The sequence below is a fragment of the Echinops telfairi genome, unplaced genomic scaffold, assembly GCF_000313985.2.
Source record: "Echinops telfairi isolate 266 unplaced genomic scaffold, ASM31398v2 ScPeMD7_23;HRSCAF=83, whole genome shotgun sequence".
Lineage (NCBI taxonomy): Eukaryota > Metazoa > Chordata > Mammalia > Afrosoricida > Tenrecidae > Echinops > Echinops telfairi.
The window spans coordinates 16,334,601-16,352,752 of record NW_022103920.1 but is presented as its reverse complement, the minus strand read 5'-3'; the positions used below and the strand labels follow the sequence as shown (position 1 = coordinate 16,352,752).

At 45.6% G+C, this 18,152-nt stretch overlaps 1 protein-coding gene across 1 annotated transcript in view; it reads right to left on the bottom strand.

The window, feature by feature from the left end:
* The window catches only part of TNPO3 (transportin 3), a 68,789-nt gene that overhangs the window by 9,972 nt on the left and 40,665 nt on the right, over nt 1-18,152 (bottom strand). Inside the window, exons 12-20 of the mRNA XM_004707808.2 lie at nt 16,482-16,673; nt 14,028-14,119; nt 12,470-12,546; nt 11,586-11,646; nt 10,371-10,511; nt 7,458-7,574; nt 5,260-5,354; nt 4,018-4,174; nt 947-1,114 (exon numbers count right to left, since the gene is read on the bottom strand). Of these exons, the coding sequence (XP_004707865.1) occupies nt 947-1,114; nt 4,018-4,174; nt 5,260-5,354; nt 7,458-7,574; nt 10,371-10,511; nt 11,586-11,646; nt 12,470-12,546; nt 14,028-14,119; nt 16,482-16,673 (1,100 nt within the window). The remainder of the gene's footprint in view (nt 1-946; nt 1,115-4,017; nt 4,175-5,259; nt 5,355-7,457; nt 7,575-10,370; nt 10,512-11,585; nt 11,647-12,469; nt 12,547-14,027; nt 14,120-16,481; nt 16,674-18,152) is intronic.

Below are 18,152 nucleotides of genomic sequence, written 5' to 3'. Positions count from 1 at the left end.
CTGACTCACGTGGAGAGACAGCTGCTGCACTGTCTGACTCACGTGGAGAGACAGCTGCTGCACTATCTGACTCACGTGGAGACAGCTGCTGCACTATGTGACTCACGTGGAGACAGCTGCTGCACTATCTGACGAGTCCCAGCCACAGGGGAGTCTTGCAGGATTTGGTGGGGAAGCCTGAGGCAGAGCGCATTGGTGGACTGCAGTATAAAGCTGAAGAAAAGGTGAGAAACAGCTATCACCTGCCCTCCATGTGATTCCCGTTTCTGAGGGATTGTGGGAGTTGGCTCCTGACCACCAGGGTAAGAGAAGTAACCCTGGAATTTTGGAAATACACAGATCCAAGAATTAGCTAGAATTTCGGGCTCAGTATTAGACTTTCTCCTGTGCTCAAAACTTCCACTCAGTACCCAGCCTGGTTTATGACATGTGGCCCTGGACAAAGAGACTGGGCGATTACTGGCGAGTCTAGACGAGTGCCCTCCTCAGGTGGTGGATGACATGGTTCAGGAACTGGACTGAGCTGCAAACAGACTCAGAGTGGAGAGCCCCCCACGTCTACCATGGGTCAGTTCTACACGGTCAAAGCTTTAGCTGGATTTCTTATTAAGAAGGACAAAGTGTGTGGTGAGGACGCTGAAGTAACTTGCAACTCAGTTTAACTGCCACATGAGCACTGCTCAGAAGTGAGCACACTCCCCCTCGGCAGACAGCAGAATTCAATACTCAGCACTCACTTCAGTGATGTGGATGGGCCACGACAGAGACACAACCATGCTCGCAGGAAGGCAACACTGAAGTACTGGCTGGCCTTCCATGGGTCTCTTTCACCTTCCGTTAAACACAGCAGCATGTCATGAGTTTACAACAGGGCTGGTTTCAGCCGTGGCTGAGGTCTGTGAGGTTGAGGGGCGTGGAGCTAAGTTGCTGGTGAAAAGGGTCTTACCGGTCTGTCAACCTGCATGATCTCCCAGAGCACCTCAGCCACGTCGGGGAGGGTGTAGGGGGGCAGACAGAAGCAGCACGTATGGAGTAGCTGGCTGACAAGCTGCTGTCCTAGCTGGTTCATCACCTGGCCAATCAGTTCTTTTCGCAATTCAAAGTCTTCTTCATGCTGCAAGACAGCAAATACAACACTTACATTCTAGTTACACTCCCCCCCAAGGCCAAATGCTCTTTCTCCTTCTGTCTAGCTGTGTCTCTTTCAACAGCTGGGTTCCCAAAATCCATGAACTATTGGTCCTTAGGAGGACAATAATGAACGCTTAAAATCCTAGAAATGGGCTTGGGTTTCACCTGGGATCCATTTTAACCTGTATGAGTTTTCAAAATAAAAAGCAGGACATAAAATAATAGTCAAGGATTAAGTGTAGCAATTTTCTTATCTTTTTTTCGTATGTAAAATAACTAAGTATATCCATTTTCCTTTAAAAAGAATAGCTTGGAGCTAAAACCCATGTATCACACAATTCAATGGTTTTAGTAAATTCAGCTAGATGTCTATAACCATCACCATCATCAATTTTAGATCGTCTTATGAAGAAAGCCAATATCCTTTAGTCATTACCCCTTCCAACTCTAAGCATTTTGCTTAATATCATCCAACCAACGACTGCAGCAGGACACTGACAGGGAGCTACCAGAAGTTCCGGCCAGATTCAGGAGAAGACGTGGAACAAGGGATGTCATTGCTGACCTCAGATGGATCTTGGCTCAAAGCAGAGAATACCAGAAAGAGATTTACTTGTATGTTATTGACTATGCCAACACATTCAATTGTGTGGACCATAATAAACTGGGTAACTTTTCACAGAATGGGAATTTCAGAACACTTCTTTGTGCTCACTCAAACTTATATCTGGATCAAGAGGCAGTTGTGAGAACAGAACAAGGGACTCCTGCCTGGTTTAAAATCAGGAAAGGTGTGCATCGGGGTTGTGTCCTCTCACTACACGTGTTCAATCCATACGAAGCTAGATTATATGAAGAATATGACAGCAGAATCGGAGGAAGGCTTATTAACAACACGTGGTATGCAGATGCCACAACTCTGCTTGCTGAAAGTGAAAAGGAATTGAAGCACTTGCTGATGAAGATCAAGGACTGCAGCCTTCAGTATGGATTACAATTCAATGTATGGAAGTTCAAAATCCTCACAACTGGACCAATCGTGGTAACATCATGATCAATGGAGAAAAGGTTGAAATTGTCAAGGATTTTCTTACTTGGATCCACAATCAATACTCAGGCAAACAGCAGTCAAGAGATCCAAAGAAGAGTTGCATTAGGCAAACCTGCTGCACAAAACCTCTTTAGAGTGTGGATTAAAAAGGACTTAAAAGGGTGCCTGGCACAAGCCATGGTATTCTTCATTGCTTCACATGCATGTAAAAGATGGACACTGAATAAGGAAGGCAGAAGGAGAATAGAAGCATTTGAATTGTGGTGCTGGAGAATACCAAAAGTACCATGGACAACTACTACTGGAAGGCAAATTGATGTGTCTGGAAGAAGTAAGGCCAGAGTGCTCCTTGGAGGCCGGAGTTCATCTTACATGCTTTTGACATAGAGTCAGGAGACTCGTTCCTGGAGAAGGACATCCTGTTTGGTAAAGTGTAGGGTGGCAAAACAGAGGCAGGCTCTTGGTGAGCTTGCCTGACCCAGTGGCTCCGTCAATGGGCTCAGGCATCGGAAAGAGTGTACGGATGCAGTAGGGCGGTGCTGTGCGTTGTTCTGTTGGGCACAGGGCCGCTATGGGTCGGAGCTGACTTGATGGCACCTAACAACACCCTAAGCAACGGCTACGCTAGATTTGCACCGTTGGACGTTTCATAGGAAGAGAATTACATACTATGTGGTCTTTGTGACTGGCTTCCTTCACTTAACATGTTTTCAGGGCTGACTCGTGTACCAGTATTTTTATTTCTTTTATGGCTGAGTAATATTTCATGCTATCTGTGTATCGCATTATGTTCATTCATCACTGTGTGGTGAGGATACACTCGGGCAATTACCTCTGGCGTTTGGATACCACGCCCATCTGGGCACACGTTCTTGTGTGGGTGCTGGTTTTCATTTCCCTTGGGTAGAGACACCCGACGGTGGGATAAGTGGAACAAACTCGACAGAGCCTGGTGCTACAAGGGTGAAGCGCCTGACTTCTTGGCGACACCCAACGACAACATGGCAACTCTGTTTAATCATTTGAGAACTAATATGACTGCTGTGGCGGTTACATAATTTCATGTCAACTTGATAAATCAAGTGTCAATCAGGTCCCAGCTTGAGGGCTTCATTTGGAGGAGTGGCCTCACTGAAGGCTGGCTCCTCTCTCCTTCACCTTCCTGTTGAAGAGCCACGTTCGTTGAGAGCTGCCAGAGCCCTCTGATGCTGCCACTGCCATCGGGTCCAGAAGACTTTGCATTGCTGTGTGTGGCTGTGTGTCTGAAGAGGGACTGATGGACTAGCATAAGACTTATGGACTTGGCTGGGATGTTTGCTTGATATCTACTTCTGAATAGAGAGGAGAAAAGTAGCCATTTTGTGAGGCACTCTCTTACTCTAGCCAAACAGAGCTCTTCGTTTTCTAAGGACACAGTTGTAGCACCGTGGTTTATTCCTGCTGAGACTCTCCTCCCGCTTCAATCTAACTGTACGGTCCTTTTGAGCCTCTCCTCTTCCAGAAATCTAGCTCAGTGCACTTCTGGCCAAAGAGCTTTCCTTCCTCTGAACTTCTTGCAGCTGGATCTGGACTTACCTGACTATCAAATGCTGCCTTCCTGTTAACTTTAGGCATCTCTTATCCTGTTAACACCGATGGCCGGGAGCAGGGTGAGTTTCAGAGCAGCATTTGATTGTCAGGTTTAAGTCCAGAATACAGCACTCAGCAGTTGATATTCTGGCTTAGTGAATAACCAACTCAGCCAATTTAGATCAAAAAAGGAGCTACTCGTTCCCGCCTGGGCATTCTGAGACGATAAAGAGCTGAAAGTAGAAAGGCTCCTTATTTATACTTACATCGTTGGCTACCCCTGTATGAATGAGATCTCTCAGGAACCTCATGACACTACAATTGGCATCCCGGTGATCCAAGGTGGTGGAAGCAATGGCCCACTGCAAGATAGGAATGACCACCTGGCTCCTTAGCAGGGTGACAGGGCTACGCTGAATAAACCTGGAGTGGGAAGAGAGGCTGGGTGTCAGTGCCAGGAGCAGGCTATAAAAACAGCTGGGGCAAGGAAGGATCCCGAGTCTAGATTATTTGCATATGAGAAAAAATTCCCAAACTCAATTTCCAATTCAATTTTGCTAGCAAGTCAGGTAGTTTTTATAAAGTTAATCAAAAGGGTTTATACATAAACACTTTCCCGAGTTAAAGGCCCTAGAAAAACTCGAAGAAACAACAGTCTGCGTAACATCAGGACACAGGATGTTAACTGGAATTTCTCCAGGGATAGATCCATAATCTAGTTCAGGAGTCGCTGGATTTTTTGCCTTTTAGCTTTTAAATTTCTCTAGGGATTACAACCCAGCAATTCACTCATCAACTTTTTTAAAAGTGCATCCCCCCCGCACCCCCACCAACAGTGCTCAATAGTCAGTCTTGAAATGAAATATTACATACAACACTTTATATTTAGAAATAGATGCCATTAAAAAAAAGCATAATAATTTCTTTTATTTAAACGCTTTTATGTTCATAACCTGTCTGGTCCAGATTCCTTGGCCAGGGACCAAAAAAAGGAACCTAACAGTAGGGTCCCGATGGGTCCACTAGGCTGGTGACACTGGTAAGAGGAGGCTGAGGGTGCAGCCTGAGGTGAAGCTAGGAAATACAATACCAGATAGCTTCTGTGGCACCTTGAAAACATACCCTTAAGCTAGAATACCCAAATACAATAGCTATAATACCGATTACATCTACAGGGTGCAAAGCATCTCAAGCAGAAAGCTGAAGAGAAGCGTGGGATCACAGTGGCGCAGAGCTAAAACTATAGGGCAGAGGTAGACATTCTATAGTCGGGTGCTGTTGCCAAGCACATGTTTCCTGCCTTGGACTTGCTCTCTTCTCCATGACAGGCACTCAGCCAGTTCTCCCCTTGATCCCACCCGAGTCTCCATCCTCACCTGTACACAGACTGGTTCACAAGTGAATTAGGGTTGTGAGCCACAGAAAAGGCAGCAGCCAGGTGCCAGAGGGCCTGGCTAAGAGTAAAAGGAACAGCGATGGGGAAAGGGCTGCTCTCTGGCGGGACTCACCTGGTGGCTAGCCGGAACAGGTCATCCACTGTGTCGGGGTGATTCTGGAGACCGCTGGGCTGCTCCAGGAGCTGAAACGTGGGGATGCACAGGGCCTACACACCAGACAGCGCTCTTAGCACAAGCTCAGAGAGATATCGATACATACTAGACTTAGAAACACTAACGCAGTCACTGCATAACAACACAGTATGAGGGGACTTCAAAAAGTGCATGGAAAACAGCGGAAAAGGTACAAATTAGAAATGTAAACTATACTTCTCAACATAAGCCTTATCAAGTTAAAGAGTTTTGTAAATGCTGATACCAAGCATTTTGTCCATCTCTAAGGAAATGAGGGTCTTGGGAATTTACTCATGTCAATGGTCTTTTTTACATTACTAGCCAAAGGCAAATGGATGCCCTTTAAAGACACAAGATGAGGAAACAAACAGGAAGTTAGACGGTGCCAAATCAGGACAATAAGGTGGATACCTGATTTCCCATGGCAACTCTCAAAAAAAAACAAAACGCCCTAGTTTTATGAGAATGCGCAAGAGCACTGTCGTGAAAGGCTCTCCATGGAGGATTTCCTGGGGTTTTTTCAGGTAAAACTGTCTCGTAATACTCAAATAATAAGCAAATGCGACTGTCCTTTGGTCTTCTAGAAAGTCAGCACGCTTCAACACCCCCCATGACTTCTGCTTTGATGAGTCACTTCCATCTCTTGCTTTGATTGTGCCTTGTTCTTCAGGGTTATACTGGGTAAGCCATGTTCCGTTTTCTGTTAGAATTCTTGCAAGATATGCCCTCAGGATCTTGATCCCATTAGTTTTAAATTTCTGTGGGACACCGGCTCCTTTCTGCGATTCAACCGTTTTGGTAGTCAATGAACGAAAGTTTGCTCAACTTTAATTTTTCAGTCAGAATTGTGCACGTTGAACCAATGGAAATGTGTGACTATGGTGTTGACTATTGTTTCTACTATTAATTCTAAACCCACTACAATTAGAGTACAAGAAAGACTTATTCTTTCCTTGCAAATTGATGTGGATGGTCTGCTGCTACGGCTGTGAACTTTTATCTTCAACGTTGTCCCATTTTTTCTTAAAATAAGCTATCAACTTATAAACTGTTTATTTCTCTGGACATTGTCCCCATAAACTTTGCCTAAAGCATCAATGATTTCACTATTTGTCCACTGAAGTAAAACTAAATTTGGTATTTGCTCTTGCTTCATGACATCTTATCAAAGTGATGTCTTATCAATCTTACCCTTCTTGGCATCTCAAACTAGATCCTGTTCACATATGTTACGAGTTAGTACGGGTTTATTCAGATGCAGAACACTTTTGAAATTCATGGGGTTTCTTCATAATGCACACTTCCATGAGCTTTTGTCAGACCCTTCACATGCACAAAGGGAACAGAGGGGACGTTGGGAAAGGAAGACCTGAAGAGAATAACATTAGGCAAAGAGAATTCTTTCTCGGCTGACATAAAGGTCTCACCCTTGAGGCCCACATTTCAAGAAGGGATTGCGAGGACACAGATGCTAGCTGGTGGCACTGAGTTGTCATGGGTGAGAGCAGACACTGGGCTTACGTACTACAAACGAATTAGTTGAGGGAGTAGAGGTCTGAATTGTAATACTGAAGCATTAGGCTTGAAATGAAAGACATCTTAGATAATAAAGGAGATCCGGAACAACTCCATTTGCGCGCGGGGGTGGGGGGTAGGGGGGGTGTCTAGGAAAAAAAGCAGTGTTATCAGGGGCCTTTCCAGTGACTGCTAGTTACTCCAAGATCCTCCCAATTGCTAAACAATAATCCATTAGTTTTAATCCATTTGGTTGTTCTAGGCCAAATTTTAACAAAAATCATGCCGGGTGTAGAGATATTTCATTTGTCATCCACTCAATCCCCCGTCCTCCCCGAAGCCCCCACCAAAAAAAGAAAAAGGAAAACCTAAGCAACCAGGCCGTTAACACTAGAATGATCCTGGCACTGGTGCGGAAGTTCTCCCAAGCACGGCTGTCCAGAGAGGAACTAGGACTTTTCTACTTCTTCAGAAAACGGAGCCTATTACCAGGAAATCAGCAGGCTTGGGGGAAACATGGGGAAGCAACAGAATCAGAGGCACTACTGCCAAGGACATGCTGGTAGGCCTTCAGCCCCACCAGGCCCGAGGCAGCGCCACTCCCCTCCAGGGAACCGCACCTGGAGCATATCCAGCAGTCCTTGCCGACAGCCCTCTTCCATGCCGTACTCATCCACAAGGATGCTGCCCAGGTACAGGAAACAGGAGTGCTGGTGTACGTGGTACACATTCACCATCTGTCAAGGAGCACACAACAAGTCAGCCATTCTTTCCCCTGCAAAGCAACAGCTGCAGAAACTGTCTTGAGGAAGAAAGACATTCCGAAGCAGGCTGGTCTCCTCACTTTAAAGCAATATAATAAAACCTTCTTGGGAAGATTTTGGCAAAACTCCTCAATGAATTTGAATTCTTCCAACCCTTGGACATTACCATTTTTCCCGAAAAAATGTTGCGAGAAAGTGGTGTAATATGTCCAATCTAAAGCTATGATCCAAGGCTCACGTGTAAGGTCTGTGAAACCCTAGGACAACAGAGTCTCATTTGCCTTGTAAAAATGTCATTTTCAAAACAGCATATACCCACCGTCATCAGGTTGATTTGACCCATGCCCACCCTATCCGTGTTGAGTAGAACTGAGGCTGTACACATTTATGAAAGCAGAGTGCCACGTCTTTCTCCTGTGAAAAGGCTGGTGTGTTCCAATTGACATTTTGTGAACAGCCCAATGTGTAACCTAGTGTGCCACCGGGCCCCTTCAATAGCACACAGAAAATCAGATAGGCCAGGGCTGCCAGAACAGTGAACAGACCGTTCCTGGAAGACACGCAGCTGCTGAGAAACAAGGATGGGGGAACGCCATCTCACATACTTTGGGCATCGATCAGGCACCGTCGTGCTCAGATGTACACAAGGCTGCCATGAGCCAGTCACTTTTTGTCACAGGGCAGTTCTACCTACCCTACAGGGTTGCTTTGCGTCGGAATCGACTTGATGACAGTGAGTGAGTGCCGCTGGGTAAGCTTTGGACTGACTAGCAAAGGTCAAGGTTCAAACCTACCAGCTGCTCTGAGGTAGAAAATGCGGCTGTCTGCTCCGGCGAAGCTTTACAAGGCCTTAGAAACCTTATACAGGGCCCCAGTGAGTTGGCAGTGACTCAGTGCCAGTGGGTTTTGGGTCATCCTTCCAAAAGAGGAAGGGTCTGGTAAAGCGATGGGTTAAGTGCTCAGCTGCTAAAGGAGAAGTTGGTTCATGGAGAAAGACATGGCAATGAGTTTTGTAGCACTTTGCAGCCTTTAAACGCTATGGAGCAGTTCTACTGTCGTCTAGAGGGTGGCTATGAACCGACTCATTCTTGGTGGTTTAGATCCACCCGAAGAGTCCCTTGGGGCACAAAGGGTTAAGCACTCAGTTACGACTACTAGTCCACAGTTTGAACCCACCCAGAGGCACGTGGGGGAGAAAGAAGGGGCTTTCTACTCCTGTAAATAGCCAGTCTCAGAAACTCACAGGGGAAGCTCCACCCTGTTCTATCGGATCACTAGGAACTGGAATCAACTCAGTGGCAGTGAGAGGCATCTGGAAGACAGGTCTGGCAAGGGGCTCCTGAACAGTCTGGAGAGAACTGACTGCACATAGGGACGGTCATGAGCCAGAATCGACTCAATGGCAACTGACAATACCAACGCAACAGATGACAATTAGTACTCATCCAGCTCACATGCTGTCACAACACACGTGCTGACCTTATCTCGAGTCCACTCAACAAACGCGGTAGGGCTGATGGAAGAGGAACATGAGTACGTTTCCGTCCCCCATCAGCACATGCCGCTGGAGGTGAATGAGCATGAGGTGGGCGCTATGAGTCTGTCGGTGTTATGTACCTGAAACTCTACAGCGTCAATGACTGATAGCAGGGGTGGCAAACTGTGACAGTACAGGCTTTGGGCTCAGCTGGTCATCCTCTCTGACTCAATTCTGCCACTACAGCACAAATTCGGGCAAAAGATGCTCCTTAAATGACTAAGCCTGGCCATGTCCCAATAAAACTTTATTCACAAAAAGAGGTGGCTGTCACTTGCTGAGCCCCAACTTCAGAACACAATTCCTTCTGAAGGTACAGCCCTACTCTATAGGGTTGGTCACACATGCAACTGTCAGGAACAAAGGACAACATCAAGGTCATGCAGGTACCCTCCCACAGCAAAGACAAATAAAATTGCCATAGACCCAGAATGCACTGCAGGGAAGGAGGCACTTGATCAAAGGTGGGATATGTCTTAAATGCAAATGTGTAATGCATTCAAAATATGGCAAATGTAGAAGATCCCTGAGCACTGTGTACCCTGGTCTAACAACACACTTTACAGAGGAAGGTCGTGTGAGAGAAGGGCTCGTGCTGCCTGAGCATGCATGCCTCCTGCGGAGCAGCCCCCTGACATGCCTGGGGAAGGACAGGTGTGGAGCTAGCAGATCTCCTCACAGCATGGACACATAATTTAAGACGATGCTCTGAGCCCCAGCAAATGCAGGACTGGCACTTACATAATCCTACCTCCCTCACATCTGGGCCAGGGTGGCACTGCACCAGCCTCACCCTAGTCCTGACCCTGCAGTCAGGCTTAGTCACAGCAACGCACAATATTAAGTGGCCAAGCACAGCTCTCCGTGTGCCTGTGACCTCACCCATCAGAGTTTTCTATCACTCTTCAGGGGTCAGAGACGTTCATTCTTTGAGAAACCCAAGCCTTGTGGTAAGCACCTGGGCCTGTGAGGAAAATAACCAAAACCCCAAGGTGAGAAACGTCAAAATTTGACTTGCCACCTTTTTTTGGCAAGGAAATTAAAAACCAGATGCACTGGTGTTGGTCATTCTTGTAACAGCCTCACCCTGGACTAGACTACCATTTAGATAGGGCAGGTGACAGTCTTGCTCAGACACATTCCCAGCAGAAGGACCGTGCATTCTCCTCACACACTTCGTTGTCTGCCTGTCTCAGGGCTGTCGGCCCTCTGTCCCCCACCACTCCCCTTACCTGCGTGACCAGTGGCTGCAGCAGGGCCGCAGAGCCTTTGCCGACACAACGAACAGCAAAGCGGAGGCACCTGCAACAGCGCTCGACAATCCGATTATCGGCCCGGTGCTTGTTGAGCGTCTCCGATAAGACTGGCCATATCTGAGTGGGAGGGAAAAAGAACAGGAAAGAAGTGAACAAAAACCAAGAATTTTTCCATGATGGTGGCAGTGGAAACAACTTTGGATAAGGGTTCATGTAATCTGGCTTGATTTTGGCCTGTGGTTGTGTAATTCTAGAGTCTTGGTGGCATAGTAGTTGCGCCCCAAGCTGCTAGCCACAAAGTCAGTAGTTCAAAACTGCCAGCTGCTCTGTGGGAAAAAGATGAGGCCTTTCTCCTCCTGTAACAATCAAGCTGGTCTCAGAAAACCCCAGGGCAGTTCTAACCTGACTTAGAGGGTCACCAGGGGTAAGAATTCATTCAATGGCAGTGAGTTTGGATGGCTTTTTTTTTTTTTTCCGGGGGGGGGGGGTGCTTACCACAACTACGGAGAAACAGAAAAAAAGGAAACAAAGTGAACTCTAGAATAACAAGGGCACGCCTGAATTTTTACTAAAAGATATGTACTTTTAAGAACTCCTGGAATAGGATGACAAGAATTAGTGTGTGCTAGAGGGTGCTATGTTCAAAGCCAGCTCCAGGAAGTTGGAAGAGTATGAACAAAAAGACCAGGGTTAAGGAAAGGGTATCATGTGATAGTACTAAACACTTCAGACTATTGTGTGCTTTTCTCCCCTGAAGTCTGAAAAGCACATCTCAAAACGTCTCTTGATTCATATACTACTTTCAATGGGGAAACTGAAGTCATGGAGGGTTAAGTGGATTTGTCAAAAATATGCGTTAGAGGAGGGGGTGCGACACACAACAAAAAATGCTGGTGGCTGATCAGACCTCCTAGCAATTCCAGAGCCCACGCAGGCTCTTCTCTCTTAGCTGCATTGACACCGTGTCTGCAACGATGGGTCTAAACCTCACAACAATGGGGAAGGCAGGTGCAGGAGTCAGCAGTGCTGGGGTGTCGAGGGGCATGCTATGATTCAATGCTGGCTCGAGGGGCTCTAACAACAGGCTCCCTATCTCACTGCAATTCTGCCCACCTTAACATATGAACTTCGGACCTTCCGTTCACTATTGCTACTCACACCCGATTCTGCAGGCGGGGCCGTAACACTTACTTCCTGTATGACTTTTTGGCACGGATGACTCTGTCCATTTTCCACAATGGGGTTGGTGTGTCTGCAAAGAAAACAGCCCCAAATAGTGAAAGTAGATCAATTTCACCAAGGACCTGAAGCCCTGATCCCTGTTCACTCACCGATGTTCATTCATTTATTGCGAAATACTTTTTAGAGGTTCTCAAAATGGCATGTGAGAAAACCCTCCTAATTATATGAGCGCAACTCAGAGAAAACTAAATGTAGGGACAATAACTAGCAAACGCAATGTCTCTGGATTCAGCCCATGTTAACTTCTTGGCAATGATGACCGACAGGGCAGCCATACCTGTGGGTTTCACATAAAACAGTTCATTGTGTAATTCAGTAGGGATCTTTTGAACACTCGCTCAGATGTCCTTTCTGCCATTAGGTGCCTCTCTGCTTCAAAGAGTAATCTCATTATTAGTGATTTGTACCACACAGTACTGGCTCTCAAAATACGGCTCCTGGAAGAGGAAGCAGCAGCATCACCGGACATTTGACAGGAAGGCAAATTCTGGTCCTGCCCAAGATCCAATACGCTGGACATTCTGGAGTGGACCCCAGCAAGCTGGCCATTGGTGCGTTCTCCCAGGGATTCTGACGCGTGTTCCAAGGTTTGAGAACCACTGAACTAGAGACTAAATAATTCCAATGACATTTTGACACAGGCCTACCAACAGATTGTTGAAACCTGTGTTTACTCCTAAACTTTAGGTAACAATCGGCTTCCTTAGTCTTTCACAAGGAACACTATATAAGAGGTACTTTTAAGTTTGAGGAGGAAAAAAATGCTTGCTTACTTCGATGTACGATGGTTTCATTTGCTCTTTTTACCCAATGCATTCAGTCTCCATTCTTACCTAAATATCACTGCAAGGCGATCTAAGAACACAGTGGGATCTGAGGATATACCATTGCTGGGCTCCTGAGACAACAGCTGAGGAGACAGAGAGACATCAACACCCAGCTGTCCCGGGTACAAACCTACAGCAAACACTGTCACACATACCCTGAGAGATCCAACTTTGTCTCCTTTTTACTGCTCTTATTCGCCCAGTCACATGACTTCCTGCCCTGTTGCTGCATCCCAGCCAAGACTACGAATCCTAACCTTTCATCATCGCATCACCGTCAGGTAGAGACAAAACAATAGTTTCTAAATTTCCTTTTATAATTAAGATTGACCTTTAGTAGTTGTTTATGTCTCCTCTGTGAACTATCCACTTAAGCCTAAGGCTATCCACTGTCCAAGAATATATTTCTAAGCAATTTGTATGAGCTCTTTAAAAACTGTGGGAATAAAAGCTTTATCACACGTGGCAACTATTCCCTAATTTGGGGCTTTCCTTTGTAATTTAATACTGCTATTAAAAAATCAAGTGTATGGTGCTTCCTATCGTCCATCTGACATTCTTGTCCTTTTGATTTCTTCCACTGCTTTTAGGGGTAAAGTTGCCATTCATCCACGCTATGGTGTGAGGGAGCGGTCCAAGCCTATCTTTCCCCTGCTGCTTTTCAAATTTCCACTCATTTACTGAAACGGTCACTCCTTCCTCATTGGACTGTACATGGGCATCAAACCTGCAGAGCGGTCCAAGCCTATCTTTCCCCTGCTGCTTTTCAAATTTCCACTCATTTACTGAAACGGTCACTCCTTCCTCATTGGACTCTGTACATGGGCATCAAACCTGCAGACACATCTCTATGCAGTATATGACTCCTGTATATGAACTGAGGAGCCCGGGGGTGTGGCTTACACGACAAAGGCAGCATTTCGAAAGCACCAGCGATTCGGAGGGAAAAGATAAGGCTTCCTACTCACAGAAAGAGTTAGTCTTGAAAACCCACAGGACCTGTGCTGTGGGGTCACTAGGAGTTGGCATAAACTCAACGGCACCAAGTTTGGTTTTTGGTACATTCAAACCTGGTTGTGACTGCCTAATCTAGAAAACAAATGCTGCCCATTCTGATACCACTGTCGTACTTCAAAAAATCATAAGAGCTTTAGAGCACACTGCAAGAGATGAAAGGAAAAGCTACCTCTAATTCTTTTTTCCCTTTTCTTCCTAAAACCACTTAGATGGTTTTATCAATCAGTACAAATTGACTTTACAATCTTTATGCCAAGTTCCCCTAAAAATCCCATTGGTATGGCTACTGCATGCATTAAACATGTGACTTAAGATGAGTTGACACCTTTATAATAGTCAATCAAGGAAACGTAGTAGGTGCGGTTGCTAATATGACTGGGATCTTTCTCTTCTATCTTGTACCTGGTTATTACCAACACAGTGAAGCCTGACAACTGTATAAGCAGCTAGTCTGATAAACAATCATCTGTAAACACTTAATTTGGTCTTTTCTTTTCAAACACATGCACAACCTACACTTGTTTCCCATCCAATGGCGTGGACTCACCTTTTTCAATGCCAAAACCTGAACAGAACACAGTTCACTAAGACACTCAGTAATCTTATCCAAAGGTAATCTGGCTAGGACAAGTGCTGTCCCTGAAAAACAAAAGAAAATACAGAAGGGGGAGAGGGGCGGATAAATTAAGGTAAGACACAGATTAGTTGAATGAGTCCATTCTTTTCAGAGAAGAAGCTTTTACAGCATTACAATGTTTTGTTCACTATGGGTCGCTTTGGGGAAAAAATGGCTCAGAAGACTACAGACTAGCTTTCACGTTGATATTTATAACTCAAATTAGAAAGTCTTTCTTCTTATTGGTCTACAGCAGAAGTTCCCAAAGGGGGCTATCCTGGCCCCCCACCCAGACCCTCCGGGCGCTGGACCCATACATCAAAGCAAACACGCTGCCAATTTCCAAGACTGTAACTCTGGGAGAGTAGAAAGCCACATCTTACTCTTGAGGAGAGGCTAGAGGTTTTGAGCTCCTGACCTTGCAGTTACGTTAGCCCGACTTGTAACCCACGCCACCAGGATGTCTTAAAGCAATCCCAGGAGCCTTCCCTTTACAGTCAATTATGGGCTACAGTACCAAAGGTTTTAATTGCCAAGTGGGTACCCAGTAATTTTTTTTCTAAAAAGGAAGAGAAGGGACAAATAAGTTTGGGACCCTCTGAAAGAGAAGTCTTCCTGCAAAGCCTTTAAAAAGCCCTTCCAAAAGTCAAGGCCAACCTCAAGAGATTCTGACACAGGAGTCAAGATGGCTTTCCCCCAAATGTGAATATCCCTCCCTAGTCCATGCCCCCTTTTTGCTTAAAACCATTTTATTGTGTGTTAAGTGGAGGTTTACATTTCAGACCACCATTTTTTAATTCAACAATTGAAACAGTATCTCAAACCTCCTAAACGCTGGCCATCTCTCCCCCTGGCCTCCACCATCTTTCTTTGCCTTCTCCCTCTTCTAGAATACCATCTCCCCCTCACCCGACGTATCACCTGTCAACCCTCTAGCCTACTGCTTCCCCTTCCTCCCAGCCCAGGAACTGTCAAAGTCTGTTTTTTGCATAAGAAAACCTGTATCTTGACTTTTTTTTCTAACAATGTCTCATTCAAATGGACAACCTTCATTTTAACATGGACCTTAGGCACCTTTTTTCTTTTACCTCAGAAGTCAGAAATACTGAGGTGTTTAGACAGAGTGGCTGACACTAAAGAGACTTTTGTCCTAATTTTACTATAACAAGAGCAGCCCAGGTGGCACAGTGGTTAACAGCTTGGCTTCTAACTGTCCTGTAGGGTCACCTTGAGTCATATATAGGAAACAACACTGTAACAGCCACAGTTGTATTGCTCCACATCTGCCAGCATTTAGTGGTGTAAGTCTTCCAGGTATCTCACTGTGGTTTTCATGTGGATTTCTCTCGGAGTCCTGGAAGTGCTGTCTTGTAAGCAATGGACTACTAACTATAAGGTCACTGATTCAAACCCACTGGCTACTCCCTGGGAAAAAGATGAGGCTATCCACTACCATCAACATGTACAGTTTCAGAAAGCCTGTAGTGGCTGGCTCAATGACAGTGGGCCTACTTATGCCTAGGCAGGAAACAACAAAAGTTCACATGATGAAAAGAAGACTAGTCGTGGAAAACGCATACTGGGTTTTAAAATGCATAGAATTCATTGACACAGGGGTCATACAATTCAGCCAAGGCTCACCCGCCACCTGTCCGTCCATCCACCCAAAGCCTCTCGAACTACCAGCTTCACTGCCTCCCCCAGGGCACTCCAACCTCTTCAGAAAGCTTGGTTATACGTTGCTTCCACTCAGATCCTTACAGGCTTCCCTATTAACTGATGACAAGTCAATGCTTACAGTAAAAATCCGATCGTTCTTTTACTTTGGTAAGATAACCCTTCAAATATTTAAAAACTGCCAGGATGTTTAAGAAGCTCGGTTCAAAGTCTTTCCCCTGCCTTAGCCTCTCCGGTTTTTCTAGCCCTCTGCACCTCCACCAACTCTCGGGGCTGCCCCTAAGCGAGTCCAGCAAGTGGAAGCTGACCGGGACTGCTTCCAGGCGACTTCCACCGCGACTCGGGGTCTACTCGGCACCGAGCCGTGCACACTACCTGGGAGACTCTCCCTTTACTGTTTCAGTATGGCAACATCGATTATGTTTCCCCTTTTACTCTTCCCCTAACTTCAAGTGGAACTATGTTTACTTAGAGCTCCACACAAAATGTAGGTCGGTCAGTGCGGTATATACTGGCCTAAGCTTGAATTCATCACACAGCCTTCCAATACTCTAAGAAAGCAAGTACACTTGGGCCACACCCTCCCGAGTGAAATGCCGCCTTCACCAGCACTCAGGACTTGACATGACAACCATCTATGACTGGGCTCTGGGCTCTGAGAAACAAACAGCTTAGGGGCGACTGCTACAGGCCAATGTCAGCCCCTACCTTTCAGCAAGCCCACGGCCGCTTCTGGGGACAACATGAAGGAATCGAGCGAACGGGCAATCTCCAGGAGTCCACTGAAGTGCTGGGCCATGTGATCTCGGCAGACGGCACAGATGTTATGAATGGCTTTGGCTGCAGCAGAAGCCAGGGTTTTTTCACAAAGGCCTTTCATCAAGTAGCCCAGCACAGGGTCTGAGGGAAAAAAAGTCAAACAGCATAGATTACACGTCTGAAACACAAGGAACACTCTGAGTTTGTTAGCAGAGATCTAAGCAAAAGAGCTCTTGGGTGCTATCCGACTGGCCCTGAGCCCCTCACTCATGGCAGTTCCCTGTGGTCTCAGGGCTTCCGAGAATGGTTTGAAACTACAGACATTAAGAAGCAGGTAATGCGTGAACGGAGACCACCCCACAGAGTGATGATCACTGCCCCCCACACACACACACACACCTGGGGGAGAAGTACTTAATTAGGGCTAGCCTACCTTAATTAGAACAGAGACATCTGTCTAAAGCTTGTGCTTGTGTACTTCTTTCTACTTACAAAAGGTCTTTAGCTAGAGAAGAGAGTGGCCTTTACACATCATTTTAGTGAATGAATTCATTGTTGCGCTTTTACAAATATAAGAAGAAATTTGATTACAACTGATCAACTGATACAGTTCCTTTACAGAAATCGCAATGTTGTTCTGCAGGAAAGGGAAACCATCTAGGGTTCAAAAGCATGTAAGAGTGACCTTGGAGCAAACCATGAAAGCATCGAGCAATAAAAAAATTAGAATTCCAAAGTCCCTTTAAAACCATAATTTCCATTTCTAGAACAATGACCATAACCCATCCAGCAAAAACAAACAAAGACATCAGATCTGGACTCTGCAGCTTTGTTCAAACACCTCCATTCTGTCGCCCTTTGTGACTGTCAGATGGAGGGACGGTGGTTTTGACTATCCTAGTGTGGAAGGCCAAGAATGCTGCAGAGTGGGGCTGAATGGTGTGTCGTACCGAGAACCTGCCCTTCCAACTAGGTTTGCTGCTCTCAGGGCAAAATCTGAAAACATGGAATCAATCCAACCCATCAAAAAACATTGATTCTCTCTCTGTGAAAATGGTCCAGAAAAGAAAGGTACATTTTGAGGCATCTGATGAATGTGAAGACAGGGAAGGAACAGCCACGAGGCACTTTGAGTCACTTTTTAGCTGGTATCTGAGGAGGGGTTTGGCCCGATGTGAGACACGGGCTCTGAGTACGGAAGGAAAACAGCCCCACCCACTGTCCCTCAATTGTCTCAGTCACTTGAAAAGGAGAAAATATCACACGCAAAATAAAGACAAGTTGACGCAGTGGTCACAAAGCTACATATAAGCAACACGGCAAACTTCATAATGCTATTTACACAGTTGGTGGTGGGGGTCTGTGTTAAATTCTCAGAACATTATCACTCTTAAATGTCAGGGGCTTGCTAGACACTGGATAGAGTATTTTATTTCTCTGAGTGTCAACATCCTCACAAAATGAAGATGTTAGAATACATGATTTCTAATTCTACTTTGAATGCTAAAATTATTTTATGTCTTTAATATTTTAAGTCAATAATGGAAGCCAGAGGTTGTAAAGCTCAACACTGCATTTTATTTGTACTTATTTAGCTTTGAATCATTATTAAGTTTTTAA